Source organism: Toxotes jaculatrix, chromosome 12 (genome assembly GCF_017976425.1).
Source record: "Toxotes jaculatrix isolate fToxJac2 chromosome 12, fToxJac2.pri, whole genome shotgun sequence".
Classification (NCBI taxonomy): domain Eukaryota; kingdom Metazoa; phylum Chordata; class Actinopteri; family Toxotidae; genus Toxotes; species Toxotes jaculatrix.
The window spans coordinates 21752055-21779464 of NC_054405.1; the positions used below are offsets into that span (position 1 = coordinate 21752055).

At 40.6% G+C, this 27410-nt stretch overlaps 1 protein-coding gene across 1 annotated transcript; it reads left to right on the forward strand.

Moving 5' to 3' along the window:
• Nucleotides 1-1210: 1210 nt before the first annotated feature.
• mtnr1bb (melatonin receptor 1Bb) lies at nucleotides 1211-26534 on the forward strand. Its single transcript, XM_041050972.1, has 4 exons — nucleotides 1211-1418; nucleotides 24887-25005; nucleotides 25118-25462; nucleotides 26109-26534. Exons 1-4 carry the CDS (start codon nucleotides 1211-1213, stop codon nucleotides 26532-26534), a joined length of 1098 nt encoding a protein of 365 aa, XP_040906906.1.
• The last annotated feature ends 876 nt before the right edge of the window (nucleotides 26535-27410 follow it).

The window sequence follows — 27410 nt, forward strand, 5'->3', positions numbered from 1 at the left end:
AGTGTTTGCAGTTGGAAGACTCCAATATAGCTGTTTTTATTATAATTTTCGTCTTTTGTGTGTGTATGTGTGCGTTAATAAACCCAATAAATCTGAAAATTTATATAACTTCAGCCTGTTTTTGTTTTTGTTTTTTTACTGTGTTTGGTTACTGTGCTTTCAAAATGCCCCCTCGCCCATCTGGGAGAAATGCTCCACATAAGTCACAGCGTGCTGATTGGACTTCCCGTGCCGACCCACCACTGTGTGCACACTTAAAGCACCTCCGAGCATTGTGCTGAGATCAAAGACAGATTCTGGGAAGTCACGCCGGGAATAGGCAGAGGAAAGCGAGGGAAATCTTTGTTTGCACGCACACCTCGGCATGGTAGTAAGGGATGGGAAAGTCATAGTAAGAGAGAGAAGGAAAAGAGGGGGAAACACATGAAGCCAAGTCGGAGGTATAAATGTTATTTGTGAAAGCGTGTCTGTCTCCGTCCTCACTCTGTGGATTTCTCCACATCCTGCTGTGAGCCTGACTGAGGGCTCCTCTGTGAAATTTACCACAGTGCCGCCTCGCCACGCACAGCGGTGGTTGCGTCGTAGTTCAGCGCAAGCGAGGGCATCAAAAATTTTTAAGAAGACAATCTGTTCCTCCGTTTTTTGTTTTTTTTTCAGAGAATAGCAAATTAGATCAAGAAGGATTCCCGAGACGGTGCGGTGGTTTGACATTTTAAAAAGGAATAGCCTCCTGTTTTTTTTGTTTTTTCCTTTTTTTAAACGTGGGCGCATGCGGACTGATAGGAGTTAGAGATGCCAACCAGCAAGCCAGGGACACTTGAAGAGGATGAAGACTTAAAATATGAGTGGTCTGCACCTTCGTCCATGAAACATATTCTAAAGGACAAATAATTTGCATTCCCTCGCCAGGAAGGAGGTGTGGCACCGCCGCGTGTCAGAGCCTTGGGTGGCACATGCATGGATGACTTTTGTGCGAAGGTAAAGAAAGCCAAGAGTCCACGTAACTTTATATAGATCACACGTGATCACCACATAATATCAAGTTACTCGTATCGCCTTTAAGTAGCAGACCTGACGTGCGCTCTTGTGGAACTCGGGAAGGCGCTCAGGTGCGCTCCATGTTTCATTTAGGACACACCGGTACCGTCGGTACCTTGGGGACATAAAGCACAGTTGGGACTCGAGAGCAGCTTTGGGCTGTGGGCCAGTGATGCCGGACACATTCACGCTCATAAAGAACCGGACAGAGCCACGGCTGGGGCAGCTGGAGCGCACGCTGACCACGGAGGGGAGCGCCCGCCCCGCCTGGGTCATAGCAATCCTGGCCAGCGTCCTGATCTTCACCACGGTGGTGGATGTGCTGGGGAATCTGCTGGTGATCATCTCGGTGTTCAGGAACCGCAAGCTGAGGAACTCGGGTAAGATCTGTCATCCCTTGCAATGATGTAGCTTAAATTTATGTAATCACAAGGTCGGTTAACTATGATAACGATCAGTGATCACAACCACTAATAATAACTTATATCTTGAGGGAAAAGTTATGCACTTAAGCTTCTGTCTATGCAAGAACTTTGAATACTATGGTAGGCTACTATGAATTTGCATAATAATACAGGCCGTGTGTGAAATCTGTTCTCGGGTGAATTCTGGGTAGACTAAATCTGGTTTGATTTACCCTGCACAGTCTCCCTCTAAGCTACTTGTATGCATTTCATGCCTTGACCCCTGAGCCCTTTGGCGCACTTTGCCCCTTAATTTCACCTCATCATTGAGCCCAGCGACAGAAACTGCTCCAAAGTAACTGTGCGTTTTATGAAGCTTTAAAATAAAACCAGCATTCAGCCGAAATCATAAGACATAATATGTAGTTTCAGCTAAATACCCACTTTGGATTAGGGTGTCAACCTACTTCTGTCAGCCTGCTTGCAACCTAAATGCAAAGGCTATAGCTTCTAGTTGACAGTATTCCAAAACACTGTGGGCTTTATGTCTTGCTGAAGGGCATCTTGGCAGGACACATGGCTGCTGATGGACACGGTGATGGCTGGTACAGTGATTTAACCCGATTCACTGCTGTCCAGTTATGTCTTCTAAATTTTGTATTACACCATAGTAACAGCTTGATTGAAACCCTGCACTATGAGAACTCTATGCCATAATAGCCTGGGTGTCTCTTGGCTCTTTTCTGGTGAAGTTCAAAGTTAGACTGACTCACACTTGCTGTGTAAGAGCTGATTAATAAGTGCAGGTGAGTCCTTTTAAAACGCTGACTGTAATGGTGTTGATGAACCTATTCTGATGTGAATGTGTGAAATTACCCAGGAGATCTCCTGCAGCTATAGTGAAGCATGAAGCCAGATCACAGAGCATGGAAGTACTCGTTCACTGAACCCTCGCTTCAGGTTAAAAGAAAGAAAGAAAGAAAGAAAGAAAGAAAAGAAAAAAATCTCTGGGGGTTATAATTCAGCTCTTTTCTGATGAAAATGCCTTCCCTTTCAAGGATTTTACTGAATCTAGCACTTTTCTTTTATGTTATTGGTTCACCACCCAATTTGCCCTTCTTCATTACTGTCACACTACTGACAGTTTTTTTTTTTTTAAATTGAAAATTACTGAAACTAATAATTCCTGAAACAAGTATCAGGGCCTAATGGCAGATTTTTTAAATAGTGCTTAAGATTAGATATGAGACTGAAAACTTGTCAAGATGGATATCTTATGCAGGAAAGTCTGCCACACTGTGCTGACTGGCTATTTTGTACCTTATTAAGCAACAATTAGGGCAGGGAATATGCATTTATTTGCATTTTCTGTAAATCAGCAACTATTTTTCAGCCAGTAGGATGCAACCAGAAATGTTTCTTCCTTATTAGTAGACGGGTAAAGAACCCTGAGGACCAACCAGAACAACTATAACCTTTAATTTAATGATATTATGAACCTCCCCTTGTACTTGTTCTTATGGGAGAAGCTATTTTTTCAGTCAGACGGACACACTAGTGTTTCAATGCAACCCTGTCTTCAGAGAAAGACTCCCACATTCTGCACTTGAGCATGGATGTTTTTTTTTTTTAAACAGGTTTAGGTAAGGTGCCACTTATTCATAGCTGTGAATCGCCTTGAACCAAGGTTACTTATTTATTGAAGCTGGTGAGAAGTGGAATTCACAAAGTTAAGAAGTAAGAAGTGAATTTGTAAATCAGGAGCAATATGTCAAGTGTGATTTCATTGGTGTGCAGCGCAGCCTGCAAACTTCCTTTTAATCATTATCTTACTAAACTTTATACACGGCAACAGACAGGATTTAATGTGTTCAAGCGGAAGCCTCCTCACTTATTGAGTGAATAAGACAGATTATTTCTTTTTAGAAAAAAAATATAGATGGTTGTTGTAACCAGATAACATCTTTATCTGTGCTGCTTTTCATTTTTACTCCTGCATTAATTTGTTATAGCCATTTAAATATAAGACGTGTGCAGTCTTTGGAGTACGCTCATCAGAAACACCGTAGTGAATGCCAACAGCCACGTGGACCCAGTCAGAATCAAACAACTGTGACAGTTTTTGTCACACACAATACTATTCTACTGAAATCATTATATTGGATAAGTTGAAAAGGGGTGGGCGATCTGATGCTTTCATATTGTGATCGGTGCCAAAAAAAGGACTCTACATCAGTAGTCGAGTCCTTTGTGTCTCAAAGCAAAGTTATCTGTAAACTTCTACAGCGAATCTATTCAACCACCTTAAGAGGAATCATCTAACGGAACATGCCAACAGTCTCAGATGGGTTCAACCCCCGCTGTATCTTACAAGGTCTCAAAACACAAACAGTTAAACAGTTGGATATGGTGCTGTTCAAAGCTGATCACTGATGCATGTGACCTTTCTGAAAACATTGTCTCTTATACAATATGTTTTAAATGGCGCAAATAGATGAGTCCAAAGGCTCATTTGAGTCTGGATATTCTCAACAGTTCATTTCAAAAATGGGGGAGAAAGACTGCAGTTTAGCCCGTGGATCATGATTGTGTATTATAAAGATTGTGATATGTTTTTTTTTGTGTTTTTTTGAAGGGGGAAGATTGCCCGCCCTTAACTGTGATCACGTTTACCCTTCAGGCAAAACACGTTTATGTTTTCACGCAGCCTGATTCAAGCACCTCTTGTGTTTTTAAGAGGAAGCGCCTGTGGTGTGGATGTTAGAGAAAAGGGTGATGATGCTTTTTTATTTTTTATTTTTTTGCTGAATTAGGACCATTACACCATCAAAGGGCTCACAAGTCAATTGTGTATTCGAGGCTGTCAGTCTCAACCACAATTTCAAGAACAATTGTCCTCACAGGGACATATCTTTGGTTTAATCACCTGCCAACAGTTTGCCCCACAGAGACCAACTAACAGACCAGATAAGACTATATAATGAAGATTTTAATTTTACACCTTAATTAAAACTTGCCTGCTTTATTCCTCTTAAAGGTATTCTTAGATGTTATGTGTTATCAATTCTTTATCTCTTATTTTCCTATACAGCTCTAGGAAGATATATATATATATATATATATGTATCTCCTCACTCACATGGAGCATTCGCACCTTAAAGCTGATCTCTCTCAACTCAAACAGCCTACTCAGCAGATCAGAAACCACGCTGAACCCACAGTCATGAACTCGGAGAATGGCTATTATAGACTGAAACAACCCACTCAACTCAACGGTTTGGATGGGAAAACACTTGACTTAGCAACAGTATATAAACAGCCACAGCAGGAGCAGAGGGTGGCATATGCTTACCTACTACAGCTGTCATAGCTTTGCAGAAGTTCCTGCTGTGGCAGAGTGAACAAAGCAAACTGCCGCCGTGTTGGACGGTAATATTTCATCAGATGCCAGGCTGGTGTGTGATGACTAACTCTGCTTATTTTCACCTACCCACAAAACTGATCTTAGGTTTGAGTAGTAAACATTATAGTACAGACTCATTGTTTTTCTGACACTAAATTGGCATCATGATATGTGTTACTGTACGTTGGTCATGTAATCAAGATGCATTAGGATTTCAGAGGGATTGCACATTTACCTCTCTGCCCTCTCATTTTCATCTCCTTAGTCTTTTCAAGTATCTCTATGTTCAATTTAAAGATCTTTCTCTCTCATTATGTGCTATTGTATATATCGGCGAGCTTGTGTCACACACAACACGGTCGCGTACATGCGTGCGTTCGTGAACCATTAGAGCCATTTGTCCACAGAAATTTGTCTTTTAAAAAGAAAAGCTTTGACTCGTACGGATGTCTGCCTGTGTGAAAAAACACATAAAGCTTATTCAAGAAAATACAGTACAGTATCTACATATCAGCCCACATATCTGATTGTGCTTTCTTGCATGAATGTGTGCATGAGTATGCGAAAAGTGCCTTGTACAGTAGTGCGGGGCAGAGGGTTTTGTCCCCTGAGTCTTGTCTTTGAAGGAGCTTAGGTGTTGCAAACCTTCAAAGAGAGTTAGACAGGATCACACATTACAGAGACTGTCTTCAAAGAGACTTTATTTACATCACCCCCCCCCTCCGTCTCATTCCCTCTCCAGCTACTTTTCTCTAAAGCTCCCTGCCTCTACAAAAATAATGCTTAAAATATTCCTTAGCAGCGTTAAAAGTGCAGTGTTTCACATTCAGTCGCTGCCTCGATTCAAGGTGCTGAAGAGAAAAAAAAGAAAAAAAACTGTCTCTTCATCTGTCTCTCTCCATGGTCCTGAAACACTCAAACCTAAGCCTTTTCTCAGTCTGAGCTCTTGTCTGTACTCGTGTTTCTCTGAACTTGTGAAACATCATCAGTCACAGTCCAAGTGCTGTTCCACTTCAAAGTCCACACCTGGTACAGTACAAACGAACATTAACTGTTCTTGCTCCACACATTTTGATCTAGAACACTTAAGGAACTGACTTGTACACACACGCGGGGTAGAAAAGTATCCCAGCATGCATCTTGCATCAACCAATAGCGATAGCGGAGAATCCATGCCAGACTCAGAACGGTTGTAATTTTCTGTCTCACAGCTGTTATTATGTCACTAAATTAACTTTTCATATTTTTGATGTGGGAGAGAGTAATCGTTTAGAAAGTTACCAGTTTGCTCCAGTGTTTATGGAGATGTAAGGACGTGTCAGTCAGGTGAGACGAGCTGGCTAAATGGACCGGCTAATGTGCAGGGTCATCCAAGGTGAGAACAGTTTTATCTTGGGAAGCCATTTGGTAATTTCCTCAGATGTCTCTGTAGCGTTTTGAACATGTATAATTCTTTTTAGAACATAAACTTTGTTAATTTAAAATTAGCATGTGTTTGTGACAGTAATGCATAACGATGCTGATCTCTGTGTATTTTTAGGTTTAGCACAGATCTCACCACATTTCACGAAAAACTGAATAAGTGCCGTATATATTTGCATACATATTGCAGCTGTGTGTGGATTTACTAATTTTCTACACTAGTATAACTCCAGTTATTCCTGCATTACTTGTATCTCAAATGTGTAGATTTTTAGTTAAGTTCAAGAAAAAAAAATACTCTCACCCTGATCCAGCATTTCATCGCAGCTCTTTAGATGGTTTAGAATGGATTTTAATATTCTGCTCATCACTTTTAAAACATAGTTTTGCCCTTCATTTCCACTATGACCCAGCAGGCATCCTGAAATCCTTGGCTCTTTCTGGTTTCTACTATAATTTATGCTCTTGATCAAGTTTTTTTTTTTTTTTTTGCCATGGGTGCATTTGGGTGTTTGATTTTAATTCATTAAAATCAAAACAGGAGATCAGCCAGCCGAACAGGTTGTCGGATCAATCAGACTTTTTTTTTTTTTTTTTAATCCTGAGGAGCTTTCTCAGCTTTGTGATGCATGGCAGGCTCATAGCATCCACCCAACGACCGTATTGGAACCTTTTTATGTGTGTAACAGAGGAGATGGAGAAAAGGAGGCAGAGAGAGGGAGAGATCACAGAGCAAGTGGAATGGAAATAGAAGAGTGTTAAGCTGTAGCTCAAGAAGAAAAGGGGAAGAGATTAGACACAGGGGCTGTGTTGCTAGTTTGATTTGAATTAATCCATTTATTTGATATTGAATCATTTGGAATCGTGCATGAAAATTGCATTTGACATCCCATTATACATCCCATTGTGACAAATATTGGCCACTCAGTCTGGTTTCATCATGTAGTTCCGTGTAGAATCCATAGGGGAGCTGAGTTGCCACTGATCTATAATGCATGGGAGGAGAGTGTCTGTGGGGCTTTGGGGGATTTTCTGTATGTGCTGAGGCTTTGCCATATAATTCTTTCATCATCTGGTTTTACTATTTTTTGTCTTACTCAGTGAGTATTTAGGCAGAAGTGAAGGTTGGACATGACTGCTGGGGATGTTTTCAGCAGCTTTAAGTGCTTTGAGAGTCTACTCCTGCCTGAGCTGTGCCTAGACACTGTCCTGTATCTTTTGGGTGAAGCATGACTTCTGTAATTCCCTTGAACACAGACAGCTGAATAAAGGAAACAGGAGGAGCTCAAGACCAGCTAGACAGAAAGGAGCAGAGGAAGAGATGCAGAAAGAACGGGCTGGAAACAGTTCAAAAACGGAAAAAAATGGCAAGGACACAGGATATAAAATAGAGGAAGACAGCCAAACATTTAGATAATAGAGGAAAAGGACTGAAATCCCTTGCTGTGAAAAGTAGGAGAGTGATGCTGCTTTATAAAGAGGAAGAGGCACAGCCGAGACAATTTAAGAACTACTGTCATGTGTCATCAGAATCACCCAGTTGTTATCAGTACTTTAGTGCTGAGATGGGGGATGATTCACTAGCACAAGTTTGCACATATGCATGCACACACACACACACACACACGCCGACAGAACAGTTTTCTTTAATCTCAATAACCATGAACGTGATAGATTGACCCATTTAATCTGCAAAGCAAGTGATCGGTAAATTTCATTCCCTTATTCCTTATCAAATCCCATAATGCCTCCTGTATCCTCCCATATCCATAATACATGCATTGTGATAATTTGAAGTGCATTATGTAACAGTTTCTCAAAACCCTCAGGCAGCAGTGGGTGAAGAGGTGGAAGAAGCAAGGGATTTGCTGCAAGAGAAGGAGAAGAAGGAGATGGAAAGGAGGAGGAAGGTGAAATGGAGAAGACATGAGAAATCAAGGGCAATCTAGGATGAGAAAATGAGAACAGGATGAGAGAGGGAGAGAGGTGTCGCAAGAGTGTGCAGAGCTGTATGCATGCAAACAACTCCGCAAACAAAACAGACAAACAGAATATTCATTTCAGGCAGACGCAGCAAGACACCGCGAAGCGGGATGGAAGCTGCTTCCTAAGCTGCTCCTGGATGGGACCCTACAGAGATGCAGACAAAGACTGCAAATGTACATACGGACTTAGAGGCCACATGTGAAAAGTATGATACTGATTTTGAATTCATCTGGGAAGTTATTTAATATTTAATTTATACGGGAGTTTTGGTAGTTTGTGTTCAGACTGCAGTTCAACCGTGATGGGATTAGTCTGTTTTTTGGTTGAAAGTTTACATGGGTGATGCTTAAACTGACGACTCTCACAGCACGACGGATGTCATGTCATAAAGCTAAAGAAATCATTGGAAATTTCCCAGCTAACTATCAGGACAAGACTGAAGGCTACACCTTGATGTGTTACACCTTAGTGCTGCTTAAATTATTCAGATGCTGTGTTGTGTCCTGTTGGTGTTTATGACACTGAGTGCTTTGCTTCAAAGAAAATTTAAAAGTCTTTGGTTTTCATTCAACTAGTTTTCTGTTTGGTAAACCCTGAAGTCATTTTAAATACAGTACAGCTGTTTAGATATATCCCATTAGAGATGGGCATGAAAATCAGTCTCTTCCAAAAAGAAACCACTGATTAAAGACATATGTGTAAAGGGAGCGTCTTAAGTATTCAATTCAGTACATTTCCAATGAATTCAATTCAGTGTATTTGAAATAAATCAAAAACGATTTATTTCAAATACACTGAATACTTAATCAAATCTTATTGATTTTGACTCATGCATAATCTCAAACTCTAGTTGAAGATGCTCAAGGCTCAAAATGGAAATTACCTTATTTCTTACATAAATTCATTTTTATCTCACTTTCACTCCTTGAAGGTTTTTAAACTTTTAATATATATTTATTTTTATTTTTTTTTTAGTTTTGGTGAATGTGTTCAGAAGCCTGAGCAACTGAGACCATGACAGCTGTTATTCTAATACGTCCATTAAAACAAGTTAAACTACTACGAAATGTATTTGGAGAGGCTCAACACGCTGCTCTCAGGAAATATTCATTTCACTAAAAATTACATACAGGCTGAGGTCAAATTAGCAAAAGTGATATTTGTGAGTAAAAAAAAAGAACGCAATAGAACAAAGTCGCTTTTCTCTCCTCGGGGGCTGCATGTCCTTTGGTTTCTGTTCATCTGTTTCAAAACTCACATTCAGAGCATGTTTACAGCCCGGGTATAACTTGGCAGTGGGGACAGACAGTTTGAGTACTCAATTGCTGTGCATCCAAAATGCAAAGTTTTCTGATCAAACACAGAATGCCCAGAGAAATTAAAGCCCTTCAAAGGCTGCAGTCGGTCATCTGGGTGTAATTCCGTAAGTTATGACGTGAAAAGACAAGGCAAACATTTTACATAATGAAAGCGATGGTGCCTAAAACAAACAAACAAAAAAAAAAAAAACACTCTTTTTGGTGGTTTCATAATCAATAATGTCAATAGTCATTTCTTTCTTTGTGCAGCTTTAATCTAGACTTTTATTTTCCCAGTGTTCACTGTTATAATGATGAGCTAAGACAGCTTTCTGATTTAATCATCTGCTTTGCTTTACAGTTCAGTGTGCACTTCAAAGGTCAATCTCCCAGGACTAACCAGACTTAATGTCTGCCTGCTGTACTCAGTGGAAAAGCCAGTAAGCCGCAGAATCGCAGGATCATGTGGGTCCGACATGTAAATTTACCAAATCACAGATATATGTTCGATTCCTTAAAATCTACTGTGCAGAGGAGGCAAACCTGTGCTCCCGAGCTTAGGTTGGAGGGCTTATAATATATGTCAATTCTTAAAATTTGAAAGAGTTTTGTACTTTGCAGCAGCTTCTGTCTTAGATTTCCTAGCTAGATTTTGAACTATTATAAAAACCCTCTGAGTTTAGAGACAGACTGAGGTGTATCTGCAGTTAAAACTCACAGCCTGGTCGGCTTGGCAGCATGGGCTGCCAGACTGAGCAGAACGGCATTTTTAATGTGAAGGAATAGAGGGGAAAACGGACAAGGCCCAGTGTTGTGCATTCTAAATGTGGGGGGTACGGAGGGTTTGGCTTGCCTGAGGCAAAGTGTCCACAAAGTGCATTTTGAATGTGAATTGTCCTGACCCGAGTTCATCTCGGCATTCAAACAAAAGCTTACCAACAGATGACAACTTCACAGAGTACACGCATCATTTGTTGCCTTCTGATACACGCAAATAGTTTCTCATATGTTATTCACTGTACAAGGCATTCGGTAAGATTTCATCTGGTTTGAGAGGCAGCTTGAGCTGGATTAACGGTCTTGCAAAAGATAAACAGTTGGCAGCAATATCTCTGTTTCCCGTGTAGCCTCTGAAAATCTGACCAGTAACTTGCTTCTCTTACTTCGCAGACTCGACTTACTGAAACTCCCTGCATGTCCACATGTCTGTGCATTCACAACAATAATGTTATAATATTCTCGCAATGCTCAATAGGGGATGATTTTATAAACTTAAGGATAATGTCGACATTACTTTCCCGTATTAAACATGCTTTCTGACAGCAACATATTGCAAAGAGTTCTGCCCACGAGGCCTGACTGTCGAGTAAGAGAAAGCTCTTCAGATGCTGCCAGACAGGCTGTTTCCTCCAAGAAAGGAAATCATCATCACAGCATTAAAAAAACACTAGATCCAAAAAACATGTGCACCGTATTTGTTCGCAGTGTCCATCTACGTGTTCTCTCATCGCTGTGAAGGGAAATGCAAGTTGACCCATTCAAAATGTAATTATCTGCAAACTGGTTTAGAGTCAGATTGAACATTTCACCCATCCCACCTCAGGAGGGGAGGTCTTGTGATTCTTACAACAAACATCCAACTCCCGACCCGGAAAACGAGTTGCAGCTCACGAGTGTGCTGTTCTGTTTGAAAACAACAAGCAGTCAGCTGCTTCCGGGCACACACATACTATATATGGCACCTCTGCATGTTGTGGAGACAGGAAGTGTAATTAGACCTGAGAGAAAAACAAATCTGACCTCACAAATCTGGCACTGAAACATATGGATGAACCTGAGCATTATTTCTGTGTTGTGTTGATTCATGTGCAGCCACACCTGAAGTCAGGCTGGAAAACCAGTGCCAGAGTAGCATCACTAATGTGGCATGCATTAAAGACAAAATTTGAAAGACAGTGACAATGGGCTGGAAAAAATGTACATAAACCATTCATGGTGTTCATTAAAAATTTGATGCTTGAAGAAGCTGGAGCAGCAAGGATAAAGAATGTGGATATGATTGGTAGATTAATTCATCATTGATTATACTTTCAAGCAGTTACTTAAGGTGCCACAGCAACCACGGCTCCACACAGCATGAAAAAGAAAAAAAAAAGCTATTTTGCCAGCCACATTCTTCAAATAATATATTCACTTTCAGTATTATTCGGCTTCGTGATTCATTCTTAAGCTTATATACAGTATATATTTACTCTTTTTATTGCAATTCAAAGCAGCTATAATCAATATTTTTACATGCATGTGAAACAGGTTGCTGGCAGTGGGGAGAGTATTTGACCCTGTCTCCTAAAAATTGTGTTTTTATGCAACTAAACTGCAGCAGCAAATATATTTTGTAGGAGATAGAATCACTGGCTGGATTATGTTCAGAGGCAACATATTTCTGGAACGAATAAAGCTCTACATTTATTAGCAGCAGTGGAGTCGCCAGGAGGTGGCTGGGCTGGATGTCAGGCGTACAAAACTGTCACACCAGACACATCCACAGCCCTGTCTGTGCCTGTAGGTTTAGGCGACAAAAGGACTTTGGTTGAGGTTAGAGAAAGTCCTGCTCTCTATATGGGGTCCCCAGAAAAAAACTGGGTGGCTCCCATTCATGAAACTTACCACTGTACTTCTTTTGTGAAACTATCTGTTTCCCAGTTCACTTTTATTATCCAGTGGCATCAGTGAATGGCAGCAGAACAGCAGGCAGGGTTCTGCCTGTTCCCCTCTCACTAGAGAGTACTTCAAATTTTATGTTGTCTGAGTCAAACAGGTTTTCTATGAGCCAGAGTGATCTGCTCAGGAAATGCAATGCAGAGAGGCAGAAGAGGAAGAAGGATGCCACTGATGGTGCTGCAGCCCACATTTGGACAGCTGATAGCCTAGCTGGTGAGCGGCATGCCGGGCCAGCAGCAACATCATCACGTTTAGCCAAGCTGATGAGGACTGAACTGCTGGGGGAACCAACAGGCAGAGCTGACTGGCAGTATTTGCACTGCAGTTGCCCACTGTTGCCAACGAAAGGTACAATAACTCACTATGCTGCTGTGAGTTTGGCCATGACCTGTTATTTTTCCTTGGACTATGTTGCTGACACCAGCACAGAGAGGAAAGTTGTGACAACAGGAGGTTTGAAACTTTCCCTCAAGATAAACTGAAATAATAAACCAGTGCCAAGCTTCTTTAGGTAGACACGATAAGGAGCTTACACCAACAGCCATGAAAACATTCGCCCTCCTCCGGCTGGGCTGTCTGGTTTTCTGGATTTTCGGCTAAGAACGTCCAGAACAATCCATTGTTCTCTGGAACATGCACTGTGGGACAAGGTCCCTGAGCAGAAACCAGACCAAACCCAGTACGAGTGGTGCCAAAGCAGTTGAAGTCTTTAGCTACACTACTAGCATGGAGATGACAGCGCTGATTGGTCTACATCTACAAGAACAGACTGATTTTGATATTCTCTACAGATACACAAGTCCTGTGAGGATGAATCCTACTCACTTTGGTGTTTCCTTGACAAGTTTTCACAAAAATTGGTTCAGACATTCATTGATATTCATTGTGATATTCAACCGTTTGGTTCAGTTTTACTGATAAAGCATAAATTGCACGTGGTCCAATTTTGAATAAAATGAATCAGAAAAGTTCCTGACAACAGCTTGTTGTTCTTTTGTCAGCAATCCACTGTTTCAATATTAGGGCCAACAATTGCACATCAAAAACAAACAAACAAAAAAAAAGAAGCAAGACCTCCTAAAAGATCCATGATTAGAGTCCTCTCTAAGAAGCAAAGTGGGAGTAGCTTGACATTGTTTTGAGAGGATAGCTGGATCAACGAAGTGCATGACTTTGACGTTCACGTCCAGCTGCAATCTCCTAACCTTAATCATTACTAGATCTTCACCTAACCTCCAGGTACTTTCAGCTACCTCTGTTTTTCCAGACCTTAACCACAGAGGTGACAGATCACAGTGAACGCTCATGTGAACCATTTTGAAAAGGTCTTATTTGTCATTTTGGAAGACAATGGCAAGCAACCTGTGTTTGGAGGAAAAATGACTGTTTTTTATTTTTGGGAGAATAGTCATATGCAGGTTGTATTCTATTTTTCTCTCTCCCCATTAACATTGAATAGAGTGGACAACCATTGTATCACCAGCTGCTCATTTCATCTGCCTGGCGATGAAAAGAGCTGCTTTAGTGTCTGGCTCTCTGATATTATCTCAGCACAGTCCTCCATCTCTGAGTGTGAAGATGTTGGAGGGAGCTAGAGATAAACTTGAGCTTCCTTACTGGTCTGTGCATGCCAGTGTGCCTTGAATGATCTTTAACTTTCCAACAGCAAGTCCTTGAAACTTTTGATGTTTCTTTAGTGATTGCCTTGATCGATAACCGCCTGATTTCACAGATGTTTTCTCATTATCTTGAGATCCTGAGAACTCCCCTCTCTCTTTTATAATGTTCACATTCGATTCAAGATTACACACTTTGTAACATCCCAAAACAATGGAAGTGAAAGTTTTTTTTGTTTTTTTTTTATTTATTTTGTAGTCACAGTATTGGAAAAATAACATTAAAAAAAATGTTTTTCTTCAGAGGCACTCTGGATAACCTACAGAACACACTCTCAACAGTTTTCAGACTATAACTTTAATAAAATACAGTTCATGACTCCTTAAAGAACAAATATAATTTTTTAGTGGTTTCCAAAACATATCCTGGAACATAAGGAGTTACAGAAAGGCACATTATTCAGTATTTTATGACTTCCATTATTCAAATTCACTGCATGGCAACTCTGAAAATGCACAAGTGAGCCCCCAGAGTTGCTTCTAACGCTGAGTTTTGATTTCTAAAATTCTTTGCCTTTAAGATCTTGTAATGATTTATTCTGGCATTTTTGTGTGTGTGTGTGTGTCTTTATTGGCTCAAGTGTTCTTATGTAAGATGCTGCACTGGTAAGCTGCTGCTCTCTTATCAAGAGAAATTTCTCCCAAATTGTGTTGTCTTAACAAATCATGAGAAATAATTTGGCAGCACCCTTTTCTGAGAGATTTTCACATGGATTCTGGCTCATAGCACATTCAGAATGCCTGACTAAAGACATCACATGCACTATGTAGCACATCCAGGAATGCTGAAGAGTTTTTATTCCATCTTTAGAGTTTGTTTGTTTGTTTTTTTTTTTCATGCTATTCGTGACAGAGCCAGTCTGTCATTCTACCGAGCAAAGACTGTAGGATATACATTAAATTGCAAATTATACTTTTACCTGAAGCTTCAAGTGAAAGTTCTCCTTTTTTAGTCATGTGTAACAGTTCTGTCACACTGTGTTATGTATTATGTGATATTCCCGTTGCAGCCTGATTATCTTTGCTATCTAGCAACCTATTTATTTTTAAAAACATAGTGCTACAAGTTGCATGGGGCTTATGTTGAGCCATTAGCCTGTCAGTCCTGTCCTGTGTTGTCTGAATATGTTTGGGCAACAATTACCTGGTCAGATATACAACCACTCCATCCAAGAAGTGCCTATTGGTTATAGCTTTTTATTGATATTACTGTAAATATTGTTTGCTAGAAATTACATACAAGAAAAAAAAAAAGAAAAAGAATAAAAACAAGGCAGAGTTAAATGGAGCAAAAACATTTTGCGAGACAGTTCCTCAGGGTTTGCTGTGGTTTCTGACTGTGGAATGAACCCTACAGCTACAGCTCCCTTCACCTTACAAGCTTTATTGTATTATAATTCCACCAATGTTGTCCATATGTTGAGTGTCTCTTGCAGCGTGAGGCCTTCATTGGCTAAACCAAGACAGGCCCCAAAGCATGTGCCTGAACACAAAACAGCCAAATGTACTGGCAGCAGTAATTATGCAATGGCCAGACATTATTTGGAAGACTCCTCATTGTGCTTTGAAATCAAATAGCTTTCAGACAGGGGAGCAATTTATCATGTCTGCTGTAACGATAGTATAATTCAGACCTGAAAAGTGGAAGATTATACTTTCAGACCTTTTCTCTGGCCCTGTTCAGACCTCTTTAGATCGCAGGCAGACAGCTCTAAGTACAGGTGTGGTCACTGAGACCACATGGACATGCTCATTTGTAAACGAATACGAGCTGTACAAATCGTGTAAGCTGGTTTTCTCCATGACGTCTGAAAATTTCAAAAACATCTTCGGCAATTTGTTGGAACATGCCAATAAACAGACCCAGTCTGAGTTGTCCTGATTTCTTCTTCTTCTTTCTTTGCGGTGGACTAGGCACAGGAATTGCTGCCTCTGGTTAAAAACAAAGCATTTGGTCTTTGCTAACGGCACTGATGTACATGCTTATTTGCATACAGAGCAGGGAAAGTGAGATCTGATCACAAGTGGTCACTCGAGACACATGTGGAGACGCATTTTAATGCCACATATGAACCGGCGCGCTTAGAGCTGTCCACTTGTGAGCGGATCACCCAAGGCACATGTTAATGGCATGTCTGAACGGGGCCTCTGTCTCTGATGTATCTCCAACTCTGCATGCCCTCATGTATATGGTAATGGAGTCACGTTTTCCAGTCATCACATGATACAAAGCCATCTGTCTGCTGAATGTGACACAGAATCTAATGCTCGCGCCATGTACTACCCTTTCTTTTTTTCTTATGCAGTTGTATTCTCTTAGATCTGTCAGTTAATCATTCAATTATAGTAACTGTGTAAATATAGAGATCTGAAAACGTTTATCCCAGCTGTACAAATACACACACACACAGGTGCGCACATACACCTGCATGTTTAGCATTAACTGGCATTTAGACGAATGTGGGATCAGTAAGATAAACATTAGCACAAGCAGCACATAAGATGAATGTCTTTGATAAGTTAGTTCCAGCAAGGCCACTCTCTGTGAGCATGACAGCATAAAGGGCAGAAAAGTGGCCCTTTGTCCCCATCAACTGAACACAACTATTGATTGTTTAATATGCAAATTATCTGCACGCAAGGGCAGAAACAGAGCAGTTATTTGCATAATAGAGAATGTATGAAACTGTGTACAAATATTGAACCTTTTTGTAATTAAAACACACATATGAGATTCAATATGAGGACTAGATTAAAATAAGTGTCTCTTTACTGAAGAGTCACACCTGTAGTTACACAGTTAATATTAATGAACCAATATTTGTTATTGTTGTTGTTGCCACTGCTGTTATTAATATAAATGCCACATATTCCCCCGTCTAATAAGCAATGACGCATGCGTCTTTATCATCGCCATTCATTTCTTTTACTGCTTCAGTTGAGGAGAAACTCTGCACCTTTCTCTTCTACAGCTTCTTTCTTTTTTAGTGCCTGACTGAACATGATTTAAGTTGTTCCCTATCATTATGGAGGCGATTCACTCAGCAGTTACGGTTGGTTTGCATGTTTGCCTGAAACTAAGGTTATATTGCATGCCAGCTCCTTAATTGGTTCCCTGTTAATTAGTGTGGAGCGCACAGCATGAGGGCTGTGTTTGTTTTTGCGGTCAGTGTCTTGTGTTAGCTCCAAACTCTTGTAAGTATGAAAGTTAAAGTAAAATAAATCAAATGGCCAGCTCTTTCCAGAAATAGAAATTGCATTAAAATGCTCAAAAAGAAAAATAAAAACTTTAATAAAGGAGAAAGCAGCAACTTCCTAAAAGCAATGGCAGCAATTTAAGCAAAAAATACTTTTATTATTCTTGCAATGTGTATTAATATTTGTGGATTTATTTATTTTTTTAGCGTTTACTGCATGAAAGCTACTGAGAATTATTTGTGCTCCAACTGTGGAAACTGTTTGATACCGATTTCATCATGTTGCATTAGATATCTTGGAGCTAGTTGCTTAACACTGTAGCATGACAATCACTGGCTGCGCTCACTTAAGGTTAATGTAATTCATGAATGAAGCCTCATCTTTGGTTGTTGCACATTGTTTACAGTGCAAACAATCTGTTCATCTAAATAGAAATGATGGAGGCAAAGAGAGAGACCTGAGGGAGGCAGCTGAAGGAAGAGCTTCTTTGCAAAGCTGGTTTCAAAGCAGAAGCCGACCTACATCTGAATCATATTTACTGAAATATTCAGCAACCAGTTCCTACACACTTTTCCTCCGATGAGTGTGTCTGGCTCTGTAGCTCTAGTTAAAGAGTAACTTAGCACCAGCTTAAAAATACTTGCTGACCTCCCATGGCTAAAGAGTTGCAGTTATGTAGCAGAGATAGAGGTGACGGAGTACGCGTGATGCGGAGGGTGATCAGAGGCGTGAGAGAGTTGAAACTTTTTGGTGTTGTGAGCTGAGATTGTCCTCACTGGAAAAAAAATGACAGGATCAGCTGTTTGTTCAAACGCTTAACCTGACCAGTGTTTACATTTTCTTGACAGGCTGCCTCTCCCCCATCAAAGCAGCCCACTGCATTGTTCTAGGCAGAGGTAAAAGCGGGTGCAGCGTAACAGTGTTACAGCAATGCAAATTCCCAAGGAGCTTGGGTGGTTGGATGTAAAAAGCGTCTGACTTTGATGCCACTGACAGAGCTTCGCATCCTGTCCCCTACCGAAAGTTAATTTTGGTATCACCGAACAATTAATTAAATTGAAAGTTTTACGGTGATTAAAATGCAGTACACATTTTAGCCCAGTGGCCTGTTCAATTTTACCATCTCCAAGAGGATCTGCAGCATTAACATGTTTTTTTTTTTTACTTGATCTACTGCTTATTCAGGTGTGCATGTCCTTGTTTTAGTTGGCTGGATTCGAGTACTGACTTACAGGTAAATTAAGACGGTCAAATCTTAAGGGCTTGTCACATCTCTGGATAAATTCCTGCATATTTCTGATTAAAATGTAACCTCAGGTATGTTTATACCAATTAGCTCAAGTAAGATCGAGCAGGAAGTAGAAATGTACTCATGGGAATTTTGTGAATTAAATCAGAGATTCAAAATATTTAGTTTTAACTTTCACATTTGGTTACGAGGCATATATTCTTCAAATGGATTAACCTTACGAACAAGGTACAGGTTGAGATAATAGAGATGCCATTGCCAACTAAACATTCACACACTGCGTGCTGGGATGTCATGTTACCTGTGGCTGTCATCTAAGGTTGCCAACTTACAACTTTTCCTGATGCAACTTTAATGATTTGGGGGTTTTTTTCCAGTTAAAACAGGTTTGGATGTACTGTGGTTATATTTGTCCTCACCTCTGTGGAAAATGTAAGTTTATGAGACTGAGAAGTTTAACTTACTGCACAGTATTTGCCTGAGGTGATAACTGCTGTTCACTTACAGCATGCATATTGTCAACTCTGTATAAGAACAGGCTCAAACATTGCCTCCTCCTCTTCCTCTGTGAACTCTTGTTAATATAGATTGTCGAGAGAGTGATAAAGTGCACTTTAAAGGTCATTTTCTTCACATAGTGGTAGCCAGACATCCTTCCAATCCATTTCAGACTAGCAACATGGCCTGACCATCCACTTTGCTGCCTCAGTGTGTGTTCTTTCTCTTTTCTTCTCAGGGAAACACATTCACCCTTTGAAAAGAAGTCAGAAAAAAAGGCTGTTGTTGTGGACGCGGGATTATTAGGGAGCGAGGAAGGAGATTTATTGGATCATATCGTTCAAAAATAATACTTGTAGGCTGAGAAATATAAAGAGCAGCTGAGCGAATAGCCGACAAAGAACAGACCGTGGTGGAAGTGGTGGGAAGGTTTACCTTTCTTTCCCTTGTGGGGTCACCTGGGCCAATCTGAGACTGATATGTATGACCAGGCAGACGGCAGGGCAAAGGAGTCAAGAAGCTGCTGGTGCAGAGAAGCTCCGACATAGACAGACATTGCTCTGTGTGCTGAGGAGAGGGCTCTGATGTATAGTGATGATGACAAGGTTTTTTATTGCCTTGCCTACAAAACTATGAGAAAACGTCTCACTCTTTTATTGTGTGTTCTCTCATCAGCTTATTCTTCTTCTGCTGCTAAAAATTCCATCCTCTGCTGACCTTTAATCTTCTTTTTTTGTTTTTTGTTTTTCCTAATTTTCCATTTCCTGTTGACAGCTTTGTTCATTTATCTCTGAGTCAGATATTTCCTTCTTTTTGTCTTTGTGTCATGTTCTCCCATTTAACCGACTGAAGAAATGACCAGAGGTGAGAGCTTCATTATAAAATAGCAGGGGTGTTAATTGTCCTGATCATGTCTAGTGGGAGTTGTATATTTCCCATGTTTAATGAGATTTGCTGTTTACTTTTAACATAGCCTTTCCACATGAAAGTGCAGCTTTTATCATCCCTGACCACTTTTCCCTCCACGTCACTCCCTTCTGGAGTCAGTCCCATTCCTGTCATTATTCCCTTACCATCATCTTTCTTTTTTTTTTTTTTTTTTTGGCCCCTGTTCGTTTACTGGAAACAAATTTAAATGCAAACAAGGCAAATCCGCCTAGCATGTCCTCCCACAGGAGAGACATTAAAAAAAAAAAAAAAAAAGCAAATGAGAGGAAAATCACTGCAATCTCTTCCCCTACGGCATGGCTTACAGACAGGGAGGGAAAAAAAAAAAAAATATATATATATATATATATATAGTTTTTGGTTCTAATATTGTTTATTACAGTAATCATTCATGCAAGATTACGTTTCAGTCAGCATTTTCATATGCAGTTATGTACATGTGAATAACCTTTCAAAGTGCTACAGAAGTCCAAACTTCAATCTTAGGAACATCCAATCTCCCTATTAGGCCAAAAAAAAAAAAAAAAAAAAAGCAGCAGTGGAAAAAATACTGTTTGCTATGCGAGTTTGTTCCTTTCCTCTTTGATTTGTGCAGCCAAAGAGGTTGCTGCAAATTAAACTCCACACTGTGTGTATGCTTTCATCCGGAAATTCAAAAAAAATTCAAAGTCTCTGAACAGTTGGTTGTCCAAATTACACCCCATTCCCAGGGGCTTTTGGGAAAATTAAGTTGGTTGTAGTGTAATTTAACTATAGTTTACATTGCTCTAAACCATGAAATAAGATTACCACATTTAAGCTTAGACTCTCATCTATGAATAATTATGAAATGTGATCATCATCGTAATCCATGGCTTAGTGAACAGATGGTTCAAAAATTCTCACAGGTGTGTCAGCCTGCATCTGTGCGCTCCCCACATGTGAAACACTTGTTTGCTGCTCTGTCGAATGTGTGCTGCTCCCTATCGGGCTGATGCCAAAGAAAATGAAGTGGCTGCTCTCTCACACGCACACAGACCCAGATTTCCTGGGCTCATGCCAAAAACAGTGCACATGTTGCAAGGGCTGCTTATCCAGTCCTCACGCATTAGCAGCATTGCGTGGTCAGAGAAGCAGCAGACAGTTACAGTGTCTATCACAAAAAGGATTTCCCCGTTCCTTTTTGCTCATATTTACAGCACCAGCTGCTTAGCTTTTTACAGGTCCATAAAAATACTGATACACGCCCATAAAACAAACTCAGAACAATTCGTCCCTTTGTCTCTTTCTTGCCTATTTAACAGTCAGTTAGAGAATCACATCTCATAATATTCACTCAAGCAATTTAATTTAACTTTTGTATAAAATCTACTTTCCTGCTATTACCTCCCAAACAAAATAAACTATTCCCACATTCATGAATAAACATAAAACTGCACTTTATTTTCCCTCTCCCCCCGGTAAACAATGCTTCAACATAAACATTAAATTAAAAATGCCAAACTAAATTTGGCAAAAACTGCCTGAAATCTGGTTTAGTATTCAATTTATGCCTGAGCAAGAGTCTCATAACAGCTGTAAAGACAAACAGGGGTTTATATAATGCCTGTTATTTCTCATGTGATGTGTTGCCGTGGCAGTGCAGTGCAACAGTGGGTCATTTAATAGGTCAGACAGTTCACAGTTTAGACAGTGTGGGGTTTGCCTTCTTAAAAGAAAACACAGCTGTGGCACAGCTATGCCATAACTGTCTGAATAATTTAAAACTCGAGTAACTGTCACAGGTCCAAATGTACTGCACTCTGTGTTGAAGGTGACCGAGAGTTCAACATTTAAGCTGAAAATGACATTCCCATATAATTATCAGAAAACCTTTTGTTCGCAGTCATTTCTGATTCTGCAGAGACGTTTTTTAGGGAAAAATCTGTCGAGGTTTTGAGTAATGAAGATAGGTGAATAACTTCTGAAGGAATAAGAAGAAGAAGAATTTAAAAGAAACTGTCGCCAACATTTCTAGAAAACATTTAACAAGAAGTGCGTTTTTTTTCTGTGCCTGCCTTCATACGTTAACTGTGACTGCATGATGGGTAATTATTTCTTGTAGATTCATTCAATTAGATTTAAAGTTTTACTGTCTGATTTAAACTTAATGACACAGCGACCACGATTAAAATCCTCTCGTCCTCCACGCCGGCTGCTCGTTGCACAGATTTATTCTCGAATATCGAGTGCAGTTGCTGGAGCATAAATTTTAGGAAACCCATATAAAAACTGTAATAGTTAATGATCCAAAACTTGAGCAGTATTTCTTAACAAGGTCTGTTTTTCATGTAGTTGCTCAAATTAACTTTGTTCCTACAGCACATAAAGATATGTTTGTCTGGAAAAACAGCATGAAAGCAAGAAAAAAACAAAAACAAAACACAACTCACGCTGCCAGGACAAGACTATAGATAAGACAACTACAAGAAATAATATGTGTGATCATTAGCATAAAAAGAAACAAAGAGATAAAGATCATGAACAGTTTACTGTATACCTCCGTGCACACAGGTTTGTGTGTACCTCTGTGCTTTATATGGGTCTTTCTTTGCTGCCTAATTTATGTGTTGAAGTGGGACACACATGCCCACACACACACACAAAAAAGCTAGTAATGAACATCAATCCATCGAGACCGAAAAGATAATTTCTCCTTTAACACGTTTGACGAGCTCTATAATGAAAAGAGCCACATTACAGCTTTTTAAAAAGATAGAGAATGTCACCCCCCTTTTCATTGTATGGTGTGTTCTTTGTCCTTGCTGCACACATCCCATCTATATTCAAATACACTGGGAAAAAAAGTATTTTTAACAGTATTAGATATGAAGTCTTAACAATATATAATTGAAGATGCCATGGTGCATTCATCATAACCCATTGCGTGAGTAATTGTCCACATTTTTCTTATGTATTTGCTGGTTATGATTGATGTACTGAATGTTGTGGCAGAAAGACAGGCGCAGATGTAACTAGGCATAACTGGTAATTGTGTTAAGTGATTATTATACTGATATTCCCTGGTGAATATCAGGTTATATCACTCAGTGTTTCTGTCATGTGTTCATTAACTAAAACCTCTCAGACACTCAGACTGATATTTCATGAAAATATTTACCCTCAATCCTACATTTTAAGGAAAAAGTGCCATTAGATCATTTCCTAGCTGTGTTTCCAGTATGTTAATTCAGTGTTAGTTTATTTTAAACAGGAATGGGTTTTTTTGGGATTTTTTCCTGTTGGTCAGCTGATTGCTCAACCTTAGTTTAAACTAAAATATCTCAACAAAGAAGGACTGATCTCCATGAACATTTGTGAAATCTGCTCTATCGCCCTCTGACACTTGAATGATGGAGGAGAGGAGCCCAGTGTGACTTCTCCACAAAAAGAGGGGACAAATGTCCTTGTAGAGGAGGTGTTGAATTGCTGTCTCCACTTTGTGCATCATGGTGCGTAGTGACAGTTCTAGGTTGACAGCCACACACCAAAGCCACGTGTGCACATACTGTAGAAAGTCAAAAGAAATGTGTAGAAAGGGTTCATGCTCAGTATAGCTATAAATAAAAGCTCCACTGCATTTTTTGCTGTGCACTCTTGACATGGTTTGAGCAGATGGATTATACAAGACACAGCAGGTACTGGCAAGAAAAAGACACACAGGAGGGAGGCCTCCCTCCTCTTCAATTCCCACCACCAAGGTCTGGGATTCCTGCAATACTACAGGTCCTTCCTGACATACACAGGAATGATCAGTAGTTGTTGTTTGTGCATCGTGAGTGTGAGTACGGCCCTGCAAATGACCTCTGCAGGCGTCTGTAGGCGAAACACGAGGTGAGCCACAGATATGAGACCTTGTAGGTGCAGTAAGACCTGCCAGCGCTCTGCCCTATCATATCTGGAACTACCTTCACAACAGACCTAATCTGTGTTGGTTTTCACAAACGAGCCAGAAATATCGCAGAATCCTACACCTCTCAAGTACAGCACTCAGATACACGTGCATCAAATGATTATTTATGGCTATATTTTGAGAACTACAAGCCGCTGTTTGGACTCTGCTGTGAGTCAGCGAGATGAAAACGGACCTGCATGCCCCAATGTTGCAGCAGCACAAGTCCTCTGTCCACACACTTGTCCTTCCACTCTGTCAAAACACAACGACTGGCTTTCCTGATAAAACTTTGTCTGGGGCGAGGCAATCGGCTGTGGGGCAGAGGCTTGAAACCTGTGGTATATAATCTTGGCCCACTCGGCACAACACTCACACCGAGCTGGACATGCTGAGATAGGCTCCTAGCGCACTGAAAATTGCACCCCATGCAATATTCTAGCGTTTTCCCGATTACGACAATGCTCTGTTCAAAACAATGTGTTAGCAGCATTTTCTGATTGCTTTAATCACATTAGAGAAATTTAAATTTAATCAAGAAATGTGTAGCAATTTGAATTGTATTATTGAAGCATATTTGCAAAATGCATGCATTGTTAACCACAAGGGTGTACCATTGTTTTAAATGCAATTTAATGTAATGTTAATGTTCTTCCACGCTTCTGGTAAAGCACTTGTGTCTGAATGGTGCTATGTAAATGAACTTGCCTCTCCTACCATGGCAACACTGCTGAATACGGGACACAAACTCTGGCACTGTAACGTTATGTCAGCTTTAAAGAGCCTGTAAACTGGGATATGAATCTAGTAATTTTATGTGCAAATCATGTGAGTACTTTAAATGTAATACAATCAGAAGTGGATAAACGCTACTCCTGCCATCTATCGCACGGGTTCAATGAGCTTATCGTGTCTGGCTGAGCACATGCAGGAAAATGTATTGTGCTGAGAAGAGAAGATGAGATGTGAAACCATCACAGCCACATCAGAGGGTGAATTCATTGTTATTAGAACAGTGTAATTACGGTGCCTTTGGGATAATAAAACATGTGACTCGACACGCGGTTTGAGAGAAAGTTACTATAAAACACATTTAAGAGCACTGAGACTGTTTCTGTGTGTCTTCCCTCTCCAGGTAATGTGTTTGTGGTGAGTTTGGCATTCGCTGACCTCGTGGTAGCCTTCTACCCCTACCCCCTGGTTCTCTATGCTCTCTTCCATGACGGATGGGCACTGGGAAACACACAATGCATGGTAAGACCACACCGGTAACAGCGCGCTTCAGATTACTACCACTCCAAAAGCACTAACCCCACTATCACTGCAGTCTGACACAAACACCCCCGCTCTCTCTCTTTCTGCTCAGGTCAGCGGTTTCCTTATGGGGCTGAGTGTCATCGGCTCCATTTTCAACATCACTGGGATCGCAGTGAACAGATACTGCTACATCTGTCACTCATTCTCCTACAGTCGGCTGTACAGCTATCGCAACACTCTGCTGTTTGTTGCCTTAATTTGGCTGCTCACAGTAGTGGCCATTGTCCCCAATTTCTTCGTCGGTTCCCTGCGCTACGACCCGCGGGTCTACTCCTGCACCTTCGCCCAGAATGTCAGCAGTTCCTACACAGTGGCGGTAGTGGTGGTTCACTTCCTGGTTCCCATAGCAGTGGTTACCTTCTGTTATCTCCGTATCTGGGTACTGGTGATTCAGGTCAGTCTCCTGCTCCTCTACATGGCTATGTAGGTTTTTGCATGTGCACATAGGGTATTAATGGTGGGTCTTTTAAAATAGGTTAATAACCACCAATCAGTTAAACCTGGAAACACATGTTGAGCTTTTAATAATACATCAGCCCTCCAGAGTTCATCCAGACTGGACCTGTACTGTAGAAAATATGGTCATTCCAAGATTTGAAATTGTGACCTTTAGTAAATGACCCTTTACTGGACAAGTCTGTAATTTTTTTAAATGCCAGAATACACTGACAAAATACACCATCCCATCACTGAAATCCTTTTTGACATATAACATTTGCACTGAGCAGTTTGCTCTTTAATTACTGGTAAGTGTAGATTTAAAAACACACTACAAACACTGCAAAGATTTGGCAAAGTCAGTGCCTGTGATTTCAGCTGAGAGATCACAGTTGACAGGCAGATAGATGGACCAGATTCCTCAGCCTGGAGTGGCTGTGTGTGGGGATATCTGTGTGCATCTGTGTGTGTGTGTGCATGTGTGGGCTTCTGTTTATTTTTCTGTGTCTCTGTGTGAGTGAAACAGTTGAGGCAGAGAGAAAGTGGCCTTCTGGTATGATTTACAGTCTAATTCCCATCTTATATGCTTTCATCATGCCCAGGTGCGACGTAAAGTGAAGACCGAGGAGAGCCCTCGCCTCAGACCAAGTGACTTGCGGAATTTCATCACCATGTTTGTGGTCTTTGTGCTGTTTGCCATCTGCTGGGCCCCACTTAACCTGATTGGCTTGGCAGTGGCCATAGATCCGTCCCGCGTAGCCCCCCGTATCCCAGAGTGGCTTTTTGTGGTCAGCTATTTCATGGCCTACTTCAATAGCTGTCTGAATGCCATCATCTATGGCCTACTCAACAGGAATTTCAGGAACGAGTACAAACGCATTGTCACCTCTGTGTGGGTGACTCGGCTCTTTGTGACAGAGACTTCGCGAGCCGCCACAGACGGCAGGAGCATGAAGAGCAAGCAATCGCCGCCTCCGCCGCCGCACAACAACAACGAGTCGGTCAGAGATCGCACAAACAAAGAATGAAATCTGGATCCTTGAGCCTGATAAACGGTAATTCCTGTTTTTATGTGACATCCAGACGGTTGTGCAGCTAAAGAGTTTCAAGAAACGCATGAAACTGGAACACGTGGCTTTGTTTTCTGTTGGCTGGCATCAGGTGAACGTGTTTACATCTGTGGAAATGTTTTTTTTTTTTTTTCATTTGAGAGAAAGTTATATATAATTAATATAAAAAAGTTTATCGTTTATGTTAAAGTGAGAAATAAGGATGATTTTGCAAGTTTTCTCTGTGATTTGCAGCCGTTAAGCATTAACAGAGCATTTTAAGAGATGTTGTTACGTCCTGTGAGCCATGTGTTGCAGCTTCATGCTGTTCTTACTCTAAAAGCAATCTGAATGGTACATTAATATTACATTAAAATGTAATATCCTTTAATGTCTGCTGCTGTAGACTCTTAGACATATTTCACAAAACTGGGTAACCACTGGTAAACATACACCTCTCTTTAGTAACTTCAGAAGCCTCAAATAGTCTAAGTCGCCTCACCTAAATGCTAGATTAGTAGAAGAGACAATGTCAATCTGTCTTTAATGGTACATTCTGATGGGGTTTGACATGGTGACAGTAAAGTGGTCAGAACTGCACACTAAGCCTAAATATGGCAGCAGCAGGATAAACCCCCGTGCTGCCTGCTCTGACCTGCTTGCACTGCAAAGAAGAAGAAACAAAATCTTAGTAATAAACATAATGAATTAATTCAGGAAACTGAGTCAATGGGAGATGACACAAAGAAAGTCATGAGCAAGTTTTTGATCAAACGGCGCGTGTGATGTAGCAGGTGGAGGCCACCTACATATCTACTATTGCTGCTGTATCCATCAGTCTGCGTATCACCTATA